The 18653-nt window shown below is 39.1% G+C and overlaps 9 protein-coding genes across 9 annotated transcripts; 6 read left to right on the top strand and 3 right to left on the bottom strand.

Annotated features, from left to right (window-relative positions):
* Nucleotides 1-977: 977 nt before the first annotated feature.
* BDF20DRAFT_902604 (uncharacterized protein) lies at nucleotides 978-2470 on the bottom strand. Its single transcript, XM_053082882.1, has 5 exons — nucleotides 2093-2470; nucleotides 1860-1981; nucleotides 1646-1778; nucleotides 1451-1551; nucleotides 978-1367 (listed from the first exon to the last, which is right to left on the bottom strand). Exons 1-5 carry the CDS (start codon nucleotides 2201-2203, stop codon nucleotides 1268-1270), a joined length of 567 nt encoding a protein of 188 aa, XP_052930742.1. The 5' UTR covers nucleotides 2204-2470; the 3' UTR covers nucleotides 978-1267.
* BDF20DRAFT_251531 (uncharacterized protein) lies at nucleotides 2408-3781 on the top strand. Its single transcript, XM_053075003.1, has 3 exons — nucleotides 2408-2447; nucleotides 2533-3088; nucleotides 3222-3781. The coding sequence occupies exons 2-3, from the start codon at nucleotides 2696-2698 to the stop codon at nucleotides 3501-3503; spliced, it is 675 nt and encodes a 224-aa protein (XP_052930741.1). The 5' UTR covers nucleotides 2408-2447; nucleotides 2533-2695; the 3' UTR covers nucleotides 3504-3781.
* Nucleotides 3772-5418, top strand: BDF20DRAFT_983242 (uncharacterized protein). The gene is made up of 2 exons (XM_053085152.1): nucleotides 3772-4422; nucleotides 4503-5418. The coding sequence occupies exons 1-2, from the start codon at nucleotides 3826-3828 to the stop codon at nucleotides 5316-5318; spliced, it is 1413 nt and encodes a 470-aa protein (XP_052930740.1). The 5' UTR covers nucleotides 3772-3825; the 3' UTR covers nucleotides 5319-5418.
* Nucleotides 5419-6284: 866 nt separating this feature from the next.
* On the top strand, nucleotides 6285-8903 carry BDF20DRAFT_840496 (uncharacterized protein; the record flags this gene model as incomplete). The annotated part of the gene is made up of 1 exon (XM_053079392.1): nucleotides 6285-8903. One exon carries the CDS (start codon nucleotides 6285-6287, stop codon nucleotides 8901-8903), a length of 2619 nt encoding a protein of 872 aa, XP_052930739.1.
* A 356-nt stretch (nucleotides 8904-9259) lies between these two features.
* Nucleotides 9260-11641, top strand: BDF20DRAFT_902592 (uncharacterized protein). Its single transcript, XM_053082881.1, has one exon. It carries the CDS (start codon nucleotides 9407-9409, stop codon nucleotides 11510-11512), a length of 2106 nt encoding a protein of 701 aa, XP_052930738.1. The 5' UTR covers nucleotides 9260-9406; the 3' UTR covers nucleotides 11513-11641.
* A 569-nt stretch (nucleotides 11642-12210) lies between these two features.
* BDF20DRAFT_830136 (uncharacterized protein) lies at nucleotides 12211-13325 on the top strand (the record flags this gene model as incomplete). Its single annotated transcript, XM_053078367.1, has 4 exons — nucleotides 12211-12437; nucleotides 12575-12603; nucleotides 12754-12871; nucleotides 12965-13325. Coding segments are annotated over 4 exons (735 nt in total), but the record flags the coding sequence as incomplete, so codon positions are not given.
* A 1558-nt stretch (nucleotides 13326-14883) lies between these two features.
* On the top strand, nucleotides 14884-15804 carry BDF20DRAFT_830183 (protein-tyrosine phosphatase-like protein; the record flags this gene model as incomplete). Its single annotated transcript, XM_053078369.1, has 3 exons — nucleotides 14884-15126; nucleotides 15320-15565; nucleotides 15637-15804. The coding sequence occupies 3 exons, from the start codon at nucleotides 14884-14886 to the stop codon at nucleotides 15802-15804; spliced, it is 657 nt and encodes a 218-aa protein (XP_052930736.1).
* A 166-nt stretch (nucleotides 15805-15970) lies between these two features.
* Nucleotides 15971-17212, bottom strand: BDF20DRAFT_902565 (uncharacterized protein). The gene has a single exon (XM_053082880.1). It carries the CDS (start codon nucleotides 17098-17100, stop codon nucleotides 16006-16008), a length of 1095 nt encoding a protein of 364 aa, XP_052930735.1. The 5' UTR covers nucleotides 17101-17212; the 3' UTR covers nucleotides 15971-16005.
* Nucleotides 17213-17457: 245 nt separating this feature from the next.
* Nucleotides 17458-18252, bottom strand: BDF20DRAFT_902564 (uncharacterized protein). The gene has a single exon (XM_053082879.1). It carries the CDS (start codon nucleotides 18191-18193, stop codon nucleotides 17657-17659), a length of 537 nt encoding a protein of 178 aa, XP_052930734.1. The 5' UTR covers nucleotides 18194-18252; the 3' UTR covers nucleotides 17458-17656.
* Nucleotides 18253-18653: the final 401 nt, after the last annotated feature.

Here is an 18653-nt window from a genome sequence, read left to right as displayed (position 1 = left end):
ATCATTCATTGTATAGGTTCAGTTGAAATGCCAACATCTTTGCAAACATGCAAAGATAGAAAGTTGGTCAACTTGTTATGGTTCACTAAGGTTCGATTGGTTTGATTTAATAAAAAAGGATGGTGATATTGCGATTCTAACCCATATTATTTTAGGAATGTATTGAAGAATCATACAAGTTGATGAGTTGGAGGAATCAAATATAAAAAACATGAAACTAAAATGCACATACGGGTGGCCACTGATAGATTTTCCAATCAAAAACTATTTTTGATGAAAGCGATAGCTTTGAAGGCCTTTGAGAACCACACCATGAAAGGTTGTCTCGATAGTCGTAAAAACTGACAAAACTCGCTTCATCTAGCTCGACTTTCTCGGTTGTGTTTCGTTCATAAACCATTGGTCAAGTATCGATATTGGTGATGACAATGATTTGACAACGCGTACTTGATGCTGCTGAAGGCCATTTCTTAATTTAATAAAAAACAAAAACTGCCTACTGTTACCAACAGTGATTCTAAAGTGTAGATACTGTAGCCTATTTTATCGTATTCCTTGACAGTTTTCCTCACATTTTATCAAAATGCTTTCACCCTATTGGACTTGACTGGCTTTTATAGCTTTCAGAAAAACCACAAGATAGGTAGTACCAGAGGACATCCTAGAAATGAATTTACAATGACAATATTCTAGGACTGATATCTTGATGGTGTATTTGGAGCCCTTCCAATATAAAAGTAATCGGCACTCACTCAAAATGCATTTGACAGTGCACCTGAAAATGTGTCGTTTTGTCGATTTGACTCAGTCTGACTGATATGACCATCAAAGGTCTGCAGACTTTGCTTGTTCCACTTTATGCTGCGTTCAAAATAGTGTATACTGATAGAGTAAGGCGGCGAGTAGTATCTGACCTTGTAAGGGAATTGAATGTATATACAGTATCATCTATCATATCATTACAAACATCTTTCATTAAAAAAGCTCAAGTGTACTCCATCAGAAAGCAAGTAGAGCTGGAGAATGGACAAACTTGGGTCTACTTTAATACGAGCTGTCCTAAAACTATGGCTATAGGAACTATGTTCCAAAATTCTATACGTATGTTTTCTGTAATACACAGAGATGCATTTCGATGGTATGTCATTCATCATTTTACCAGCTATAAAATACTTGAAGGCATTGAGACGCTTTCCTCTCTTTATCTATCTTTTATCCTTCCCTTCGCTATAGTCGAACGTTATATTCAAATTCCTAGAGAAAAGATTTAGCCATTCGCTTGGCACGTAAAAAAGTCAGTAGGATGAATTTGTACGGTACTTACTGTGTCTACTGGTGTATTTTGAGCGATCCACAATACAAATGTACTAATAGGACCGAAATATCACAGGAGGATAGAGCCGTCAGTTATACACACCTTTTTTTAAATCCTCTTTCTGCTCTATCGTACCTTGACATGATTAATCCATTCTGTGCCACTACGGCAATACCATAATTGATATAAGGTTGTGCTGATTCCAAATGTATAATATACTTGATGATCATCGTACACTAGACCCACAACAAGTGGAAGGTGTCAATAGATATACATCATGTATCCGCTTAGAAAACAGAACAAGGGTTGACTCAATGACATTCAACTTACACAAGCTCCTGCAAATCCACCAGCCATCAGAGCAAATCCAAGAAACAGGAATAATCTGGCTTTCTGGATGATGCCTAGTTCACCAGCATAGGTATCATTACGTTTTAATGTCTCTTTATCGATCAAGTTGATCCTACATTTTTTTTTGCAAACAAAGTAAAGTATGAACGCGAGTCTTTCCTACATGTCAACTATGAATACGGATGATCCATACACAATCATGCCAAATGTAGTCAGTATGCCTGAAAACCAATCTTCAAAACCCATGTGATGTTCTCCATTGAGTTTTGAAGAGTTCATTACAGCGTCGATGAATATCCACCAACCGATCGCTAGCTATTTATTCGTCCATTTTTTGTAGTGTAAGAGAGAACAGGAGAGGGTTAATGTTCAGGGTGTGGGGGTGCTTTGACATTGGCATCCGGAACGTTTGAAACTATGCATTACCAAACCTCCTGCAAGGTAAACACCTATTTGTCTGCCTCTACGTGATAGATAGCGCAAAGGGTTTCGAAAGCGAAATACGGAAGGTTGATCATCGAATATATTGGATTGCATCGGTTCTAACTTTTATAATTAAAAAAAGATGGCAGAAATGAAAAAGGGAACACTTAAATATGGGTAACCTGAAGCTCGGTCAGCTCTATGAAAAAATACGGAAAATTGAAACAAAAATGACGTATACTGCAAGACCGTTGTTCCTTGTTTTTATTTTGTTTTATATTCATCAACAATGACAAGATAAGACTGTTCATTCCGGAAGCTTTTCGAAAGTTGATTGTTTTCAAAATAGCATTGTTCAGTAAGATATGAAAGGAGACGAAGGGTGCTTTACAACGGATGTCTCATGCCTATTGAACAAAAAGCTCAAAAAAGCTCTTTTATAGAATACGAAAAAGGGGGGGGGGTTCATCTCAGCCAACCAATGATCATGGCCACGCCCCGCTTTTATCATTTTATGCCCCTTGCTGAAGTGTTTCCCAACTGTCAAAATTTCCATTTACGCTACTTTTTCTTTACGGATACAAACACACACAATAATAGACTAGAATGGGAAAGCCTCCAACTTATAGTTTATCTCGAAAATTAGGACGCATGTCCTGGAACAAATACAACTTGTTCAACATTGCCACGAAAGAACTTCCGAAAATCAGTACAAAGACCTTGTACCAACAAAAATGGATCGCAAAAAGAGAGACTCGTGCCTATCACGGCGATGAGATTACTGAACGTCAATTCAAGAACAAATTCTTCGATCCTCGCTTACCTACTGTGCATCAGCCTAAAGAAGTCAACAAACGCCATCCTCCAGCTGCCACGCTTATGTATGGAGAGTTAGAACGTCGTTTGGATTTTGTTGTGTTTCGCTCCAATTTCTGTCCCTCTATTTATGCAGCCAGACAATTGTGTGTTCATGGAAAAGTATTAGTGAACGGTAAAAAGGTAAATGAAAAATGGATTGGAGCAGGATGGGAGAAGCTTCTGTTGTGCCTATCCTGTTCACTGTGATCACGCTGGGTAATTTATGATAGATGACATGCGTCTAACTTTCCTTCTTATGATCATCCCCACTTAGTTGGCTCATCCATCTCATAAACTGAAAGAAGGAGATATTGTTACAGTAGACCCTCATGCCATACAATTCTTGAAAGGGGAAATAGGACAAGAATTGGACTTTACACCCAAACCATTCTCGCAACCTTTCTTATTTGTACCAGAATATCTTGAAGTGAATTACAACACCTGCCAGACTGTATTCTTAAGAAAGCCGATTTCTCGACCAGGCCGTACGGAAATCCCATCGCCTTATCCACCCGAATTCCATTCTCTAGCTTATGAATACTACGCTGCTAAATAATAAAATAGAGAATGAAGGATGTGACAGAGATATTCTTTAAAACTAGGCTAAAGTCATTGCATAATAAAAATGGCTTCCTATTTATGTACTAAACAAGACTCGAGCAGTCGTCTCAATGCTTCCATAGGGATGGAGAGCAATACACCATCCATAGTGCAAGAAGTCAGTTGTAAGCGCAGAGATAAAGAGTAGCTGAAATTTCCTGAATGTTCTATAAAAATCGAAAAAGGTCATTTTTCTTTAAAAATACAACTTCCTCTTACTTGACCTTTTTTTTTTCTTCTTACTGTTATTTCTTCAGAAAGCTGAAAAATAAAAAAAGATGCCTTTGGATTATAGTAAATGGGATAACCTTGAACTTTCAGACGACTCAGACATTGAAGTTCATCCTAATGTCGATAAACGCTCCATGATTAAATGGAAGAGAGAGGCCATTCATCGTGAACGCGCCGAACGTAAAGCCAAAATGGATTACCTTGGCAAGTTTGTACCCACTCAACAAAAGGCTCTAAAGAAGGTACAAGAGCTCATTGATATGCTTCAAAACAATGACGATGACGAAAAGGGCATTCGTCTTGTGATGGACGTGTTGGATAAGCAGCAGCAAGAAGCGGCTGGTATGCAGCTACCTTCTTTACCTCCGCAACTAGAACAGCCCTCACAGCAGCAGGAACAACAACAAAAACCAATGGATATGGCACAAGTGTTTGCTGCCATGAAGGCTCAAATTGCAACAGGCTTGTCTCAAACAACACCTGCTGAAGTGAAAATAACATTACTGGAAAGATTTAAACAAACTGCTCAAACCATTGAAAAGACAGTGGAGGACTCGTCGAAAGAATTGAAAAAGTTACAAAAAGAAGCGAGTAAAAAGTTGACAAGTGAAAATATGTTTACATCCGAGAAAACGAGTAAAACAGTGAGTAGAATCCTATCTATGAACACGTTGCGCCAAGGATGATCATGTTTGTCTCATCAACATCCATTTGCTCTATATAGATCTTGAATAAACCAAAGCCTATACCATCTTCAACAACAAAGAAAACAGAAAAGAAAAAGGTGGTAGAGACACTGAACCCAGATGTCAAAATGAAAGATCTCTCCCTTGAAAACAAGATGACTGATCGTAAGGAGGAAGAAGAACAGGAGGAGGAAGAGGAAGATATCGACATGTCACCAAAAGCAGCACAGTTCTCCAAAATCAAGGGCTTTGAAGATAGTTTCAAGTTCCTTACCAACAATCCTGAAATCATCAACGAAAAGTCCTCTGATTCCATTCTTGGGCAAGCATTCACAGCACAGTTGAAAGGAGATGAAGAATATGCAAAGAATTGCGTTATACAATCTCTTACTCTTCAATACTGTGGTCAGTTAGGCCGGGATGGCGTCAAACTTTTCTTTTCAAAGATGAGCATTCCCAATACACAGGGACACAAAATGTTTATTGATGATGTTGAAAAGACGTACGGTCGAATTCGTACACGTTGTGTTGAGATTGCTGCCGAGCAAATAGAAGAGGGAAGTGGCGAAGGCGTAGAAACAATTCAGTTACAGCCCATGGGAGATGGATCACAACTTACCATTCGCGTGCCTGAACCTGAACACGAAGAGGCTTACCAAAAATTCACTTCAATGCCTGCTGAATTTCAGGAGGCTGTTAAAGTGGGCACTTTGGATGCTTTAAATAAAGTCTTGGGTGCTTTACCAGTATCTCAAGCCGAAGCATTAGTCAAGATTTGCTCAGACTACGGATTCTTGGATGTAGAAGGGGAAGTGGTTGATCAAACGGGTAGACAGCAGCAACCTGACGTATAACAGTAATAAAAGGGCTATTCTCATGATTTACCAACACTGTACAAATAAAAATGTTTACATTATATTTATTCAAATTGTTTGAAAAAATGGAGATGTTACATGCCAATCTACAAATGGTTCATTCATTTACACTTGACAAAACAATGCTCAAAAGCTATGTTCTCTATCCTCCAGAGTTGTGTGGAATGCTTCATGTCTTTGACCTTCCGTAAGGATGTGCTGTTCAAAAGTTTCAAACCCATGATGTTTAAGCGCAAACAATGAACGCACTTTTTTGCCTTTTTCGCTTTGCTGGATTCTACTCAAGCTTAAAGAGGGTCAAGCAAATACGCTGAAAACACGCGTCAAAAAATAATGTCTAACGAATGGATGCATAGGGTTGCGTGGAATGTATTATTTGACAGCGTGTGCACTCAATCCATTGTCCTTTGAATGGCTTGCATTCGACTGCTATTAGAAACTAGACTCTTATAAATGAATCACCCACAAGGGTCAAATACTACATATCAGAGCTGGTAGACCACTTTGAGAAATTAGAACAGTTGCGAACATTATGTTTTAGTCCCACATTCACGAATATTACTCGCTCTTGTTCTTGTTCACTGACAAACTGTACCTGTAGTCATGGTTATTTATATTATCCAGTGCTGAAATCGGCGCCATTCGTGCATTGATATCACTGTAGGATTCTGTTTTGAGCGGATTTTATTTCGATCTGTAAAGTTATTGAATTCCGCTTGTATTAGGCATTTCGTTCTAAAGTGGGGACAAAGCATGGTTTTGATTTATTGTGCCTTAAAAAAAAGAAGCTCTGTGTTACAATAGTGTTGAGTACAGCATGAATTAAACAACCTCCATATTCATGTGCACCAAACAGTTTGTGAATAGTCACTTTCATTCATTCTTTTTCCTTTCTTTGGTTTTTATTGCACTCCTCTTCTTTTCTTTCTTTGCCTTACTCTATAAATGTCTTCTCTCAACAATCTTCCAGCAGAGATATACTTGAACATAGTGAACCATTTAAGTTTGGGCTCACTCATTGCCTGCAGTAAAGTGTGTAAAGCGACTCGTTCAGCAGCACTCCGCGTTCTCTACAATAGGTACACCTTATCAAACCGTCAATTAAAGAAACTGTCTTCATTTTATGAAAAGGAAAATGAGATTCAGACAAACAATGAAATACAGCAGCATTCTGCGACCGTTACCTCCACAGAAGCAGCATTGTTTCCCATGCATTATGTGAGAAAACTAATCATCTCCTTCTTTGGCAAAACAGACCGAAATGAAGCCATTTTTCGAAAGATTATCGTTGGATTTACTCACCTCCATCTCATAAAAATAGACCATTGTGAACTATGGCATTTGGAACAACTGTTACATTTAGCTCAGTCAAGCTTCTTATGCTCGTTACGGGAAATCAACTTTTCAAACTTTTATTCTGCTCAGGATCAATCTCATTGGGACAGTCTTTATTTATTGCTTAATCAAGCGTTGAGCAAAACGATCACCCATCTACAACTGGATCACAATCAAATACTGCATCTAGTCGTACAGCATCTTCTTGAAAGCAACAATAACAGCAGCAGTACGAATAGTACGGATACAAATGTAACTCGTCGAGTAAACGACTATTTGAAAGAATTTGTGAGATTAAACTCACTCAAAATTGACAATGCCAGAAGTCGAAGAGCAGCTTTATTGGCAAACCATGGAGAATCAATAATCAATGCTGTGCTAAAATTGGATATATTTACTTTTTTGTCCCATTGCCCCAGCCTACGCAAACTGCATTACATATCCTACGAAGATAAATTGGTCAATGATGAGCAGAATGATATGAGAGCAGCAATCAATCATCAGCCTCCGGGTACACCAGCAACGAATACTGCTTCCTACATCACACATAGCATGCTTAAAAATGTATACCATCATCAGTTGAATGAATTACATTTGGAGTTGGGTTGGTTAACAGAAGCATGTACGCAAACCATTGCCACCCATTTACCACATCTATCCATCTTGAAATGCATATTAAACGTCTGTCAAGACAATAACAAGTATTTGCAGACAGCAAAAGCTCTCAGAGCCCCTATGTTTGTTCAAAAACTATACAGCTGTAAACAATTCAAAGTGGGACTGACCAATATTCCGTCACTGACTGAAGACGAAGAAAGACGAGGAGGCCGTGAATGGAACCCTGTCAGAAATGCGGAAGGACTAGCCACAAGAGAACAAAATCCAGGGAATGACATCTTGTACGCTTTACTTTTTTATGAGGCATCCCCTCGCTCGTCACGATCCGTCAGCGCAACATCCACGGCGCCATCTTTTTTACAACATCAGTCTCAGTCGTCCACAATGTCCATAAGCAGTGCCTTCAATCTTAATTGCAATATATCACCCACAGTGACGTCCAACCATCATCAAAGTAAAGACAGCAAAGCAATCAAATTTAAAATTGAAGCGGATTTTATGATGCCTTACAGTCAAAGTTCCAGAAGCCATAAAATAGACTCTATTGATATTTCACACTCCTCTGCAAATCAGGATAACGGTGCCAATAGTTGGACAAAGGTGTCTTTGTTTGTTACTGATTACGGAAGAAGACGCTTTCATGATGGCTTCATACGTACTATTTTCCGTGATGACTCGGACGACGAAGGAGAGGTCGAAGGCGATGGCGAAAATGAAATAAACAACGGACGACCCGGAGGAAGAACACGTTTTCGACTGAGGGATATCGTGGATAAAATGACTTGCTTGAAATTTGCTACATCTATTAAAGTGCTGGATAGAAGCATGGACGTATCTCCTGTTTCTTTGGATGATATCTTTGTCACTTCCAAATTATTGACAGTGCATTCGCCTTGTCTGGATAGCTTTTCTTACAGAAATGGCTACGGTAATTCGATGGAAATAAAAATCAACTTTCCAAATAAAAGCAACACCATCAGAACAGATAAAACCACACAAGAAAGAAAAGAAGAAAAAGAAGGAGCCAACACAGCCACAGAACAACAGCAACAACAACAACAACAACCATGTCAGCAGAACGCTCGTCTTTTGGAATTTGAAAACATCATTTTAAAAGATGACCACTGTCCCTATTTCTTGCCCAACTTTTTTGATCATGTAGAAGACTACAGTGACAATATCCTCCAGCATGTTACAGCGCCTTTAATGCCTTGCGTGCCTTTTGTTAAAAATGTTACCATCACAGGCTTCCACTTGAACGACAATGAAGAAAAAAAAACGACTATCAATATGACCAACATGCAATATCTTCACACACTTAATATCAGCATCAGAAAGGAGGTGCTTAGATCCGTCAGTTCCTTTTATTTGGTGGTCAAAATGAAATCAGAGAAAAGAAATCTTGCCATTATCAAATATGGCTGTCGCCTAAAAGTTCGCAGAGGACAAAATGATTTCAAAAGGGTCAAAACATTCAAAGAAGGAGCAAAGTCGATTGAAGTGATCACAATTCTCTGTAATAGAATCGATCGTTTAAGCATTTCAATTAATCACTTTTCCACGTCAGCCATTGGAACACTAACACCTTGGGCAGATGCTAGCATCGAATGAAAATTATTACCGGGAAGCTGTGCTTGCATTTACATTTAGAATTTGAGACACATGATTCATTCCCTCTGAATAATTTATAATATACATACACATGTTTATCTTTCATGTGGACCGTCTAAGAAACATTATGACTTGGTATCCATAATAAAAAACTGTATATAAACAAGGCACAATCGCTGTTCAACTTATCTCCGCTCCATGTCTGTCTACTTTTTCATTACATTCATTATTTCGCTTCACGCTTCCTGTATTCGCAACATATAGAATCAGTCAACCCATCACAGAGCACTTTATAAACTCTCCGCTGATGCGCTCAGCCAAAGAGATGCATACGCGATAGCAAAACTATCAGGAGAAGGAAAGTTGATCTACCGTTCCTGTTGGGATTTTTCATCTTGTAAACTGACTTTAATTTCGGGTATTTAATCTTTGTTCGTGGGCCAAAAAAGAAAAGCTTGCCCTTCTCTACGCTTTTTGTTCTTTTCAGCCTTCGTCACCTAAAAATGAAAAGAAATGGAAATGGAAAGCCCATGAGTATTTTCAGGATTCCAACTGATTTATTAGAAAATCTCCAGCCTATAGCTCAGACTGTCGTCCATTCAACAGACACGGATAAAGAACAGGATGAAGCTCACATTACAGCCAAAGCTTTAGCGCGTTTACAACTGCAGCAAGAGCGATTAGCAAACAACAACAGCAGTAGTAGTGGTAGCGGCGCCGAAAACTCAAGTGGAGGAGAAGCAGAGTTGACCTGTTTGACCTGTCGTGCCACTTTTTCCGATCGACAAGAACAAAAGCTACATTTCAATACGGATTGGCATAGATATAACATTAAAAGAAAACTCGTGTTAAAGGTGGATCCAGTGACGTACGAGGAATTTGAGATTTTATTGGCAGATTTAAGTGAGAGTATATCTGGTTCAGAAGATAGTGAGGAGGAGGAAGAGGAAGAGGAGGAAAATGGTATTGGACGAGAGCAACCACGAGATGAAGACAGTAAAACAACTCTGAATAGTAAAAGCAATACACTCGACTCTCTTATCTACAGAGAAAAGGAGGAGCAAGAACAAAACGAGCAGTTCAAAAAGGATGCAAACCAGGTGGTGATGCCCCATATGAGAAAGTATTCTTCTTTGACTTGGTTCAAGGAAAAAGAGCCAGCAGACCAAGCCTCATCGTCTTTCACTCTTCATTATGGCATCTATCGTCGTCTGCTTGTATCCCCCACCAACCCTATGACATCGTTACAACAACTCAGTCAACATCAACAATGGACCATTATTATGTTGGGTGGTGGTCATTTTGCTGGTTGCGTTATTGATGTACCCTCTACAGAAAAAAAGCGTGCTCAAGTCATTTATCCTTCCGAAGAAGGGGGTGTTATTAAATTTATTGCTCATAGAACGTTTCATCGCTACACAACACGTCGTAAACAAGGTGGATCACAATCAGCCAATGATAATGCGAAAGGAGCAGCGAATTCAGCGGGTGCTCAGATACGTCGATACAATGAACAAGCATTGCAACAAGAGGTGAGAGAAGTACTTGGTCAATGGCAGCATCTGATTATGAATAGTCAGATGGTTTTTGTTCATGCACCGAGTGGAAATCGTAAATTGGTGTTTAATTATGAAGGGGCTGTATTAGATAGAGTAGGGGATCGTTTGAATACCATTCCTTTTGCCACGCGTCGACCGACTTTGAATGAATTAAAACGTGTCTATTTTGAGTTGTCAACATTAAAGACGATGGATGTGGATGAACAAGCGCTACATGACTTTAAGCAGAAATGGATAGAAAAAGAAGAAAAAGCCAAGAAACAGTTGGAAAAATCAGTAATGAACAAAAGCAATAGCCAACAGCCAAATAAAGCAGCAGCAGCAGAAACAGACAGTAGTTTAAAAAAGCTTTTAAATCTTTTGAAGCAAAACAAAACAGCAGTGACGTTGGCTTTTATTGAGAAGAATGAAAAAGATCTGCCGTTGTCCGGACCTTTACCGGTAGATCAGTTGGGTGATAAGGCAGATGTGTATCATTATCCCACGTTACTACATATGGTGGCCAGTATGGGTAACGGCGCAGGTGAATTAATCAAAGAACTGCTCATTCGTTATGATGCGGATCCAACCATTGTCAGCGATGCAGGCAAAACAGCGTACGAAGTGTGTAAAGATAAAGAAGCTCGAAACGCATTTAGACGATGCATGTGCGATTACCCCGATAAATGGGATTGGTTAGAAAAAGGACGTGTGCCTAGCCCATTAACGGAGAAACAAGAACAAGAACAATTGGCAAAAGAGAAAAAGAGATTAGAAAAAGAAAAGGAAAGGAAACGGTTAATGGAATTAGAACAAGCTCGATTGGAAGCCGAGCGTGAAGCAAAAGAGAAAGAAGATCAAATGAGAAAACAGCAACAACAGCAGCAAATAATAAATCAAAAGGCAAGATTTGCCTCAACCGCTCGAAAATTGGGCAGTGGTAATAATAGTAGTAGCAGTAGTTTGAATGATACTTTACAGATGAGCCCAGAAGCACGTATGCGCTTAGAAAGAGAGAAACGGGCAAGAGCTGCAGAGGAAAGAATGAAGAGATTACAACAGCAGAAATAATCTATCTGTATATATATCCCAGCATACCATTCCAATTTTTTGTAAATATAGTCCTCCCTCAATAAATTTAATTTATTGCAAATGCTGAAATCAAAACTTTTTGCTTAACATGAGTGTTACCATGTGGAATGGTTGAGAAAACCTCATATCGTTAATAGCAGTAGTTCTTATCTCAATAGTTTGAAGGTAATTGTACATCATTCAGAAATATTCCGAGCCAAGTCTTGCCAAGTATTTTATACAATGAAATAGGACAAAACGGTCCTTTTATAATTCTTTCCAATCTTTTTGCTTTACTTAACACGCTTACTTTGACAACAACGTGACATATAAGAATGCATCCGTATTCAAATACGAGCAATAAAAATCCCCTATTATCAACAAGCTTGACAAATACGGTTCCTTTTTATGATGATATAGATCAAGCAGCAGAATTCGAAAACCATCATATTCCTCGAACCTATTCTTTCAAGGACTCTATTACATCCTCGCTCTCCAACCTTAGCCTTCGTCATCTCCTGCCTGATCATGTCGTAAAACCTCGTTTGCTGCTATCCCGAGCGAGATCCAGTATTTCTCGGTTACATTCTCAAATACAGATCTTGCCTTTTCAGAGTAACAACTATGATAGCAGTAGGATGATACCAAAGTCAGTGACAGCAGGAGGAAACATTCTTTCTCATTTGGGTAAAGATAGTATGACGAGTACAAATCATAGCAGGAGCAGGGGAAGATTAAATCGTGATGCGCCTATTGTTCATTATAATGGACAGAATCAGACCTTGGAATCATTGACAGCCGAGAAATTGGTTTGGATTAGGACTGAACCAGCGAATGCAGGCTTCTTTTTGAAGAAGAATCCTTTAATTGACTATCACGATTCTATTGTTTTGAGAAAACCACTCCGGCTGAGCAATATTGACAGGTATCCAATCATTCCATATTCGCTGTTTACAGAATAGAGATACACTTACTTACTTGCACTATCCATTTTTCTTTTTGTGCAAACAGTATTCAGCATAGAGACACATTAAAGCCTAAAGCCATGTTTTATTTACGAAGTAAGTCCGTAACTGAATCTTCAGCAGCCCGTAGCTGATATTTTTGCCAATTTCAACACGATAATAGTTGTCCAAACATTTCTGATTGACTCCAGTAAAAGTAAGTGCTTCGTTAAAAACCTCTTCCTTTTCGTCGCGAGATGTAACTCTTCCCTTTCCCTGCATTTCTCTGAAATATAGGCCGGTTACTTCGCTGTATTGTAACAGTGGATGATCACACGTATTTTACTTCCTACGTTCAGAGCAGCAGGAGCGGAAAGAATAGTTCCGTTACAGAGTTCGACGAAACGTTCCTAATGTATGTTGATGGGTACTATGTCCTTTTTTATGGATCCAAGATATGACGTTGCCATGTATCCTTTAGTTTTGATTCTAATTTGGTACTATTTAGTGACATAGAACATCCAACCACAATGACAGTAGGCCTTTATTATGCTCACAACAAAGGATTACTACGTCGAAAACAGAGCTGCGCGAACTTATCAAGTCCTCAGATACCATGGCAACCACAACGACAACAAGCGGATGTATGCTTGGGTTACGCCACGATAGATATTGATCTAAAGGCAAGAGCAAAATCGGCGGAACGCCTTTTATTAGATAATCATAACGAGGTAGACGAGAGTAGCAGCAGCAACAACTGCCAGCAATTATTAGTGGTGCATGGTATTTACCTCAGTCAAAGAATACAGGATTATCTTCACAATAGTGTGTTGCACAGCGATTATATCACGATACAAGTCAGACATGGATATACCTCTCACTATCACAATTACGGTCAAAAGAAGAAATGGGTTCGATTTTGGGGAGTTTTGAGAGGCATTCAATTAGAATTGTACCATAAAAGTTATAAAGAAAATCAACCTCCTTTTTATATCATACCCTTCTACTATTTCATCAGTACACTTCTGCATCAGGATACAACCATTGAGCAACAAGAAGGCATCGTTCTTCAGTTTGCTGATGGTGCATTGGATGAAAATGAATTTGTAACTAGGATGAAAGAACAGGAAGCAAAGACAAGAAAGCAGTATTCATATCAACAACCATCTGCTCCCATGGAAGAGGATTTGGATTATCGTATTTACATGCTGGCTGATTCAATCGATGCAAAGCAGCTTTGGGAAGATAGGATAATTTATGTAGGCTCTATCTTTGATGAGCTTCGAGGCTGGAATTTTGACGAAGATGATGAGGATGATGAGAGTGAACCAAGTAGTCATGGTAGTGATATCCATGGCCATGAAGCAAAGATGACAGGAGCTTCGTATACTAGTAGCATTTATGAGGAAGAATTAGAAGGCAAGGATATGACAGTTCCTTTGGATCTGCTGTGGTAAAAGAAGAGCAAAACGGCAGTGCTGGATCCTGTTGCTCTATCATTATCCATATATATATATATTCTTTCACTATGTGTCTAATAAAGAACCCAATGCATCAGAAAAAGGAAAAAATGGAAAACAAGTTGCAGATTATGTAATCAGATCAAAGATAACCAAACTACCAGCAAATTTTGCAGCTAAAAATAGATTTAGTAGAAATTGATCAACAGTGTGCATCCAAGATGAAGTGTGTTGTGTTTTGATGGATATCTCTACTCTCTCATAAGTATGTAACTTGTCTGAGCTAAAAAAGGAAAAGACTATAAAATAAAATGGGAGCCATTCGTCCAACAAAAATGCAGTGCGAAAAAGGGGAGACTGTTGGTTGTCGTTGTCTGCCCTCCTTTGCCTCTCTGTTGGGTTTTAGGCTTATCAAATTCCAAGCTTGAAAGCCTCATTATTGGCTAAAAAGAGCACACCCTGATCGGAGATTCAATGTATCGATAAAAAATATATCGCTGGAGAGGCTGTATGTGTATTCTTGCAAAAAAGAAAAAAAGTTTTTCTTCAACTTTTTCTAAATTCCATCAATTTATGTTCTGCACCTTGGGTCCACCACTCGATCAAATTCACTTCATTCACGGCCCTTCACCAACTGCGTGCTTACTTCCTTAAGTTTATAGAAGAAAGAAGAAGAAGACGACAAAAAGAATCTCCAACAAAGGCTCTCAACATCAACTATCACACAAACATCACACACAACAGCCCTCATTCGTACTTTTTTTGTGCTCATTTAGAAGACTACTACTACTACTACTACTATTACTACTACTACTACTCTCCTCTCGCCATTTTTTTGCTTTCTGTTTGAAAAAAGAAAAGTTTTTCTATTTTCCCTGTATTATATTTCTTTTATAGATATCCATTCCATACCTCGTTACACTCTTTATTTTTTTGTTTTGAAAGAGATTATTACATCATCATTATCATGTCTGGTAGAAACGGTTCTCCTCTTGGACGTATGCTTACAGTGATCGACTGTCCTAATTCAGCTTTACGCTTCTTAATTCTCGATTGCCCAACCGAGTCAACATTGGATTTTTATATGGAAGAGTTTATGCGACTTCATGTCGTTGCCGTTGTACGTTGCTGTCAGCCTACTTATAGCGCCAACCGCTTAACGGACAAGAATATACAAGTTTTAGACCTTCCTTTTAAGGATGGTGGAGTGGTATGTTATTCCGGGTATAATATACATAGTGTGTATATGTTTGGGAAAGAGGGCTGTTTGCAGTATACGATGAAATGAAAAAGGAGGGAGTATGCAGAGTAGGGGGCGGGCATGGGGGAGGATGTGGGATCACTATGATCTCTCTACTCGTTTATCACTGAAAGCTAAAAATATGTTTTGTTTTTAACAATAGCCTCCAGCTCAAGTTGTTCGTGAATGGTTACAATTGGTAGAAAAAAGCAAGCAATTGGCCGAGACAGCAAAGAATGAAGGCCGACCTACACCTACTATTGCTGTTCATTGTGTAGCAGGTTTGGGTAGAGCTCCAGCTTTAGTGGCTATTGCCTTGATTGAAATGGGAATGAAACCTTTGGACGCTATTGAATTCATCCGAGGAAAACGACGAGGAGCCTTTAATAAACCTCAAATTGCTTATTTGGTAAGTCTTTTTTAAATCACTTTAAGGTTGTAGCAGAATACTTATGTCATTTTTCTTTTTCTTTTTTGTAGGATTCTTATAAACGTACGCTGAAACCTAAATCGGCGGTTTCTAATTATTCCCTTCGGTCATCGCTCGGTCGTATGTTCAAATTAGGTGGTAGTAGCAATAGCAGCAGTAAGGCAAACACACCTCCTCCTCCCGCAACTGCTGGAAATACTTTGTCACAATTGACGTGAATCCATCGCCGCGGTTATTCTCATGACCTTCATGATAAATTACGTATTATTCTAACTGATACTATTACTACAACTTTATTATGTTTATTACTTTTACATAGATCTGATTTTGACAATGTTACTACTATTCTTCGTATAAATAAAAACTATCTGTACAAAAAGAAGAAAAAAAAAAAAAAAAAAAAAAAAGGGAAAAGGTACTTATTGTCCCTCTTCGTCATGATGTGTATTCTCTTGTCCTCCTTGAGTCGTCATGACTGTTGTAGTACTGATGGTTGCTTCTGTATAAGCAGGAGGAGGCATATAACAATCTTGACAGAAATGATGTCCTTCAGCCATCGAGCTTTGTTGCGGATCTTCCTCTGTCACTGTTTGAGAACGAATCGTACTTTCATTCAAAATGATTTCTTTTGCTGAGGGTGCAGAAGGTTCAGGTAAGGGTGGAGAAGAAGAGGTAGGCGTAGTCGGTAGTAGTGGTATGAGCATGAGTTCCGATAATAGTGAGCTCGTATTATTGTAATTGTTCAAAATGATATCATCACTCGTACAAGTGGTACTGCTGATTCGACTCTGCAGGTGTTGATATGGATTTACATGAGATTCTGAAACAGTTGTGGTAATAGTCGTCGTATTGTCCAACCTACTGCTTAGATGGTGACTCTCCCCCATCGCCGCTGTATTTGATGCTTCGCCGCTCTCTTCGCCTGATCTACTCATGTCCATCCTATAACAGCAGGCTGGGCAAGATGCTTCCTCACAAGACGTTGGCTCGTCTTCTGCTGCATTGTTACCTGCATCCGTGGGATGACTATGCTGACTGTGGTGATCCTGATGACTGCTAGGGGGAGCACTGTTGCTAATTTTGCTACTGCTACTGCTACTGTCACTACAACTAGTACTACTTCCCGTCTCTACGTCATCCTGTTTCTGCTTTGTCTTTTTTTTATGGCTCTTTCGTTGTTGTTTTTTACATTTCCTAGTATACCAATAAATCATGATGCCAACACCTAATGCAAAAGATAAGGCTAATCCGCCGGTCAAGCTGAGTACAACAGCCAACGTTCGTAATTGTCTTTCGTTATAATGCAACCGATGTAATAGCGCATCCTTTGTCGACACAGTATTTGTAGTCGTTGCTGTTGTTGCCATATGAATAGAAGCAAATGTATCTTGTGGATCCCATTGTAAGGGTGATGGCGACGACGTTGTCCATTCTTCTATATCCACTGTTTCTGTCGTTGTTTCTGTCGTATGAGCAGTGGTTACAGAGTGATTGTTATAGTAAAGGCTATCCATAATCGTCTATCATTTACGTATCCTTTACAAGAAAAAGAAAAAGCCATGATAATCTCAATACATCAATTTTGTGAACTCTACAATGTGGAAACAAAATAGAAAACAAAAAAAATGAAATGGAATTAAAAAAAAAAGGGAAAAAGAAGATCCCTTGCTCCCCCACAATGTAGTTCGTTGGGTTGTTTGTTTGTCTCCCTTTGCTTTTTTGAGATGTATGTATGTGCGGTGTACATCTCTGTCCGTCTCCCTTTAAACTCAACCTGCTTGCAGTATTGTTTATGATTCAGCCCATAACAAGGTCATTATGCAGAGTGGAACAGAGATTTTCAACCAATGTAGAAAAAAAAGTCCCATGTTGGAGGAATATTTCAAAGTTGACGTTTTATTATCAACAATGTAAGATCAGTCATTAGATAGGCTCATTAGCATAATGCATTATTAAGATAGTCATCTCTCTATCTCGGCTATTTCCAGCCAAAAAAAGAAAACCACCCCTTGATTTGAGCTTTTTCTTTTCTTCTTTTTTTCCCAAAACGTTCGTCACCGAAAGCCAAGTCTAATATTCATAAGGATATTGTAATCTAGCAGTATAATGAAATGATGGCTGATGGGTATAATATTCCATCATGGGCGACGGATACGCCATCGATGGATGCTGTTGCTGTTGAGGATAGCGATGATACCGGTTTCCATAACTTGCTTGTTGACGTGGTCTTTGCATTTTGATGCTGCCACTCCCATGACTGTCAGCATAAAATCCACTGTCATAAAAGTTCATATCGTCTTGGTCGCCATAATGATCGGTGATGGCTGATGCTATGTTCAAAGGCTCTTGTTGTTGTCGTTGTTTCGTATTGGCAGTAGCGGTATTCGTAGGTAGAGAAGATGCTCGAGAACCTGGTCTGCTGTTGCTGCTGGTACTCACACCATTCCGTTCAAGTGTTTCTCTGCCTGTTGATTTACTTTTTCTAGGATGAACATCGTAATAGGCTATGGGTAACACTTGTTGTTGTTCTTGTTCTTGCTGATAATAGAATGGATACGGATCATAGTGCCCATACAGATAAGGATTCATTGTCTGGAAAGGAACCATGCCATCTCCTGAAGGTACTGCTGCTGTTGTTGTTGTTGTTGTTGTTGTTGTTGTTGATTTCCTTATTCTGTTACTACTACTACTACTATGACTTCTTGGCCGTCTTTTTTCCATTCCGTAATTTTGATGGACGAGATAGTCATCGCCCAGATCATCCTCATTGTAATAACTGTAGTAAGAGTTGTAGTAGTCGCTATGATCTTTTTGTTGCTGTTGATAATATTGTCTACCTGATTCTATCGATTTCGCTCTTGGTCTTGCACCTGCCCTTCTGCCAAGGCTCAAACTGTCGTTGATATTTTTAGCATGGTTCTTTCCGCTCGTTACAGAAACACTGTTCGTTCTCGTCGAACTACTCTGTCGCAAGGGCGTGTTCTTCTTACTGACAGTAGCTGGAGAAGAGAAAGTGCCATGAGTCATGCCTTCTTTTCTGTCTTTTTCGGAATGATAATAAAGAGAC

The sequence above is a fragment of the Mycotypha africana genome, assembly GCF_025528875.1.
Source record: "Mycotypha africana strain NRRL 2978 chromosome Unknown BDF20scaffold_19, whole genome shotgun sequence".
Taxonomy (NCBI): domain Eukaryota; kingdom Fungi; phylum Mucoromycota; class Mucoromycetes; order Mucorales; family Mycotyphaceae; genus Mycotypha; species Mycotypha africana.
This window is presented reverse-complemented; position numbering and strand designations above follow the sequence as displayed.

Excerpts from the sequence above, each read along its gene's own strand:
- BDF20DRAFT_902565 (XM_053082880.1), bottom strand. The coding sequence starts at position 17,100 with ATGGATAGCCTTTACTATAACAATCACTCTGTAACCACTGCTCATACG.
- BDF20DRAFT_902604 (XM_053082882.1), bottom strand. The coding sequence starts at position 2,203 with ATGCAATCCAATATATTCGATGATCAACCTTCCGTATTTCGCTTTCGA. Across the intron at positions 1,982-2,092 it reads TTTACCTTGCAGGAGGTTTG|CTAGCGATCGGTTGGTGGAT; the intron begins GTAATGCATAGT and ends ACGAATAAATAG. Across the intron at positions 1,368-1,450 it reads AATGGATTAATCATGTCAAG|TACATTTGTATTGTGGATCG; the intron begins GTACGATAGAGC and ends CGGTCCTATTAG.
- BDF20DRAFT_983242 (XM_053085152.1), top strand. The coding sequence starts at position 3,826 with ATGCCTTTGGATTATAGTAAATGGGATAACCTTGAACTTTCAGACGAC. Across the intron at positions 4,423-4,502 it reads CCGAGAAAACGAGTAAAACA|ATCTTGAATAAACCAAAGCC; the intron begins GTGAGTAGAATC and ends TGCTCTATATAG.
- BDF20DRAFT_902564 (XM_053082879.1), bottom strand. The coding sequence starts at position 18,193 with ATGGTTCCTTTCCAGACAATGAATCCTTATCTGTATGGGCACTATGAT.
- BDF20DRAFT_902592 (XM_053082881.1), top strand. The coding sequence starts at position 9,407 with ATGAAAAGAAATGGAAATGGAAAGCCCATGAGTATTTTCAGGATTCCA.
- BDF20DRAFT_251531 (XM_053075003.1), top strand. The coding sequence starts at position 2,696 with ATGGGAAAGCCTCCAACTTATAGTTTATCTCGAAAATTAGGACGCATG. Across the intron at positions 3,089-3,221 it reads TATTAGTGAACGGTAAAAAG|TTGGCTCATCCATCTCATAA; the intron begins GTAAATGAAAAA and ends ATCCCCACTTAG.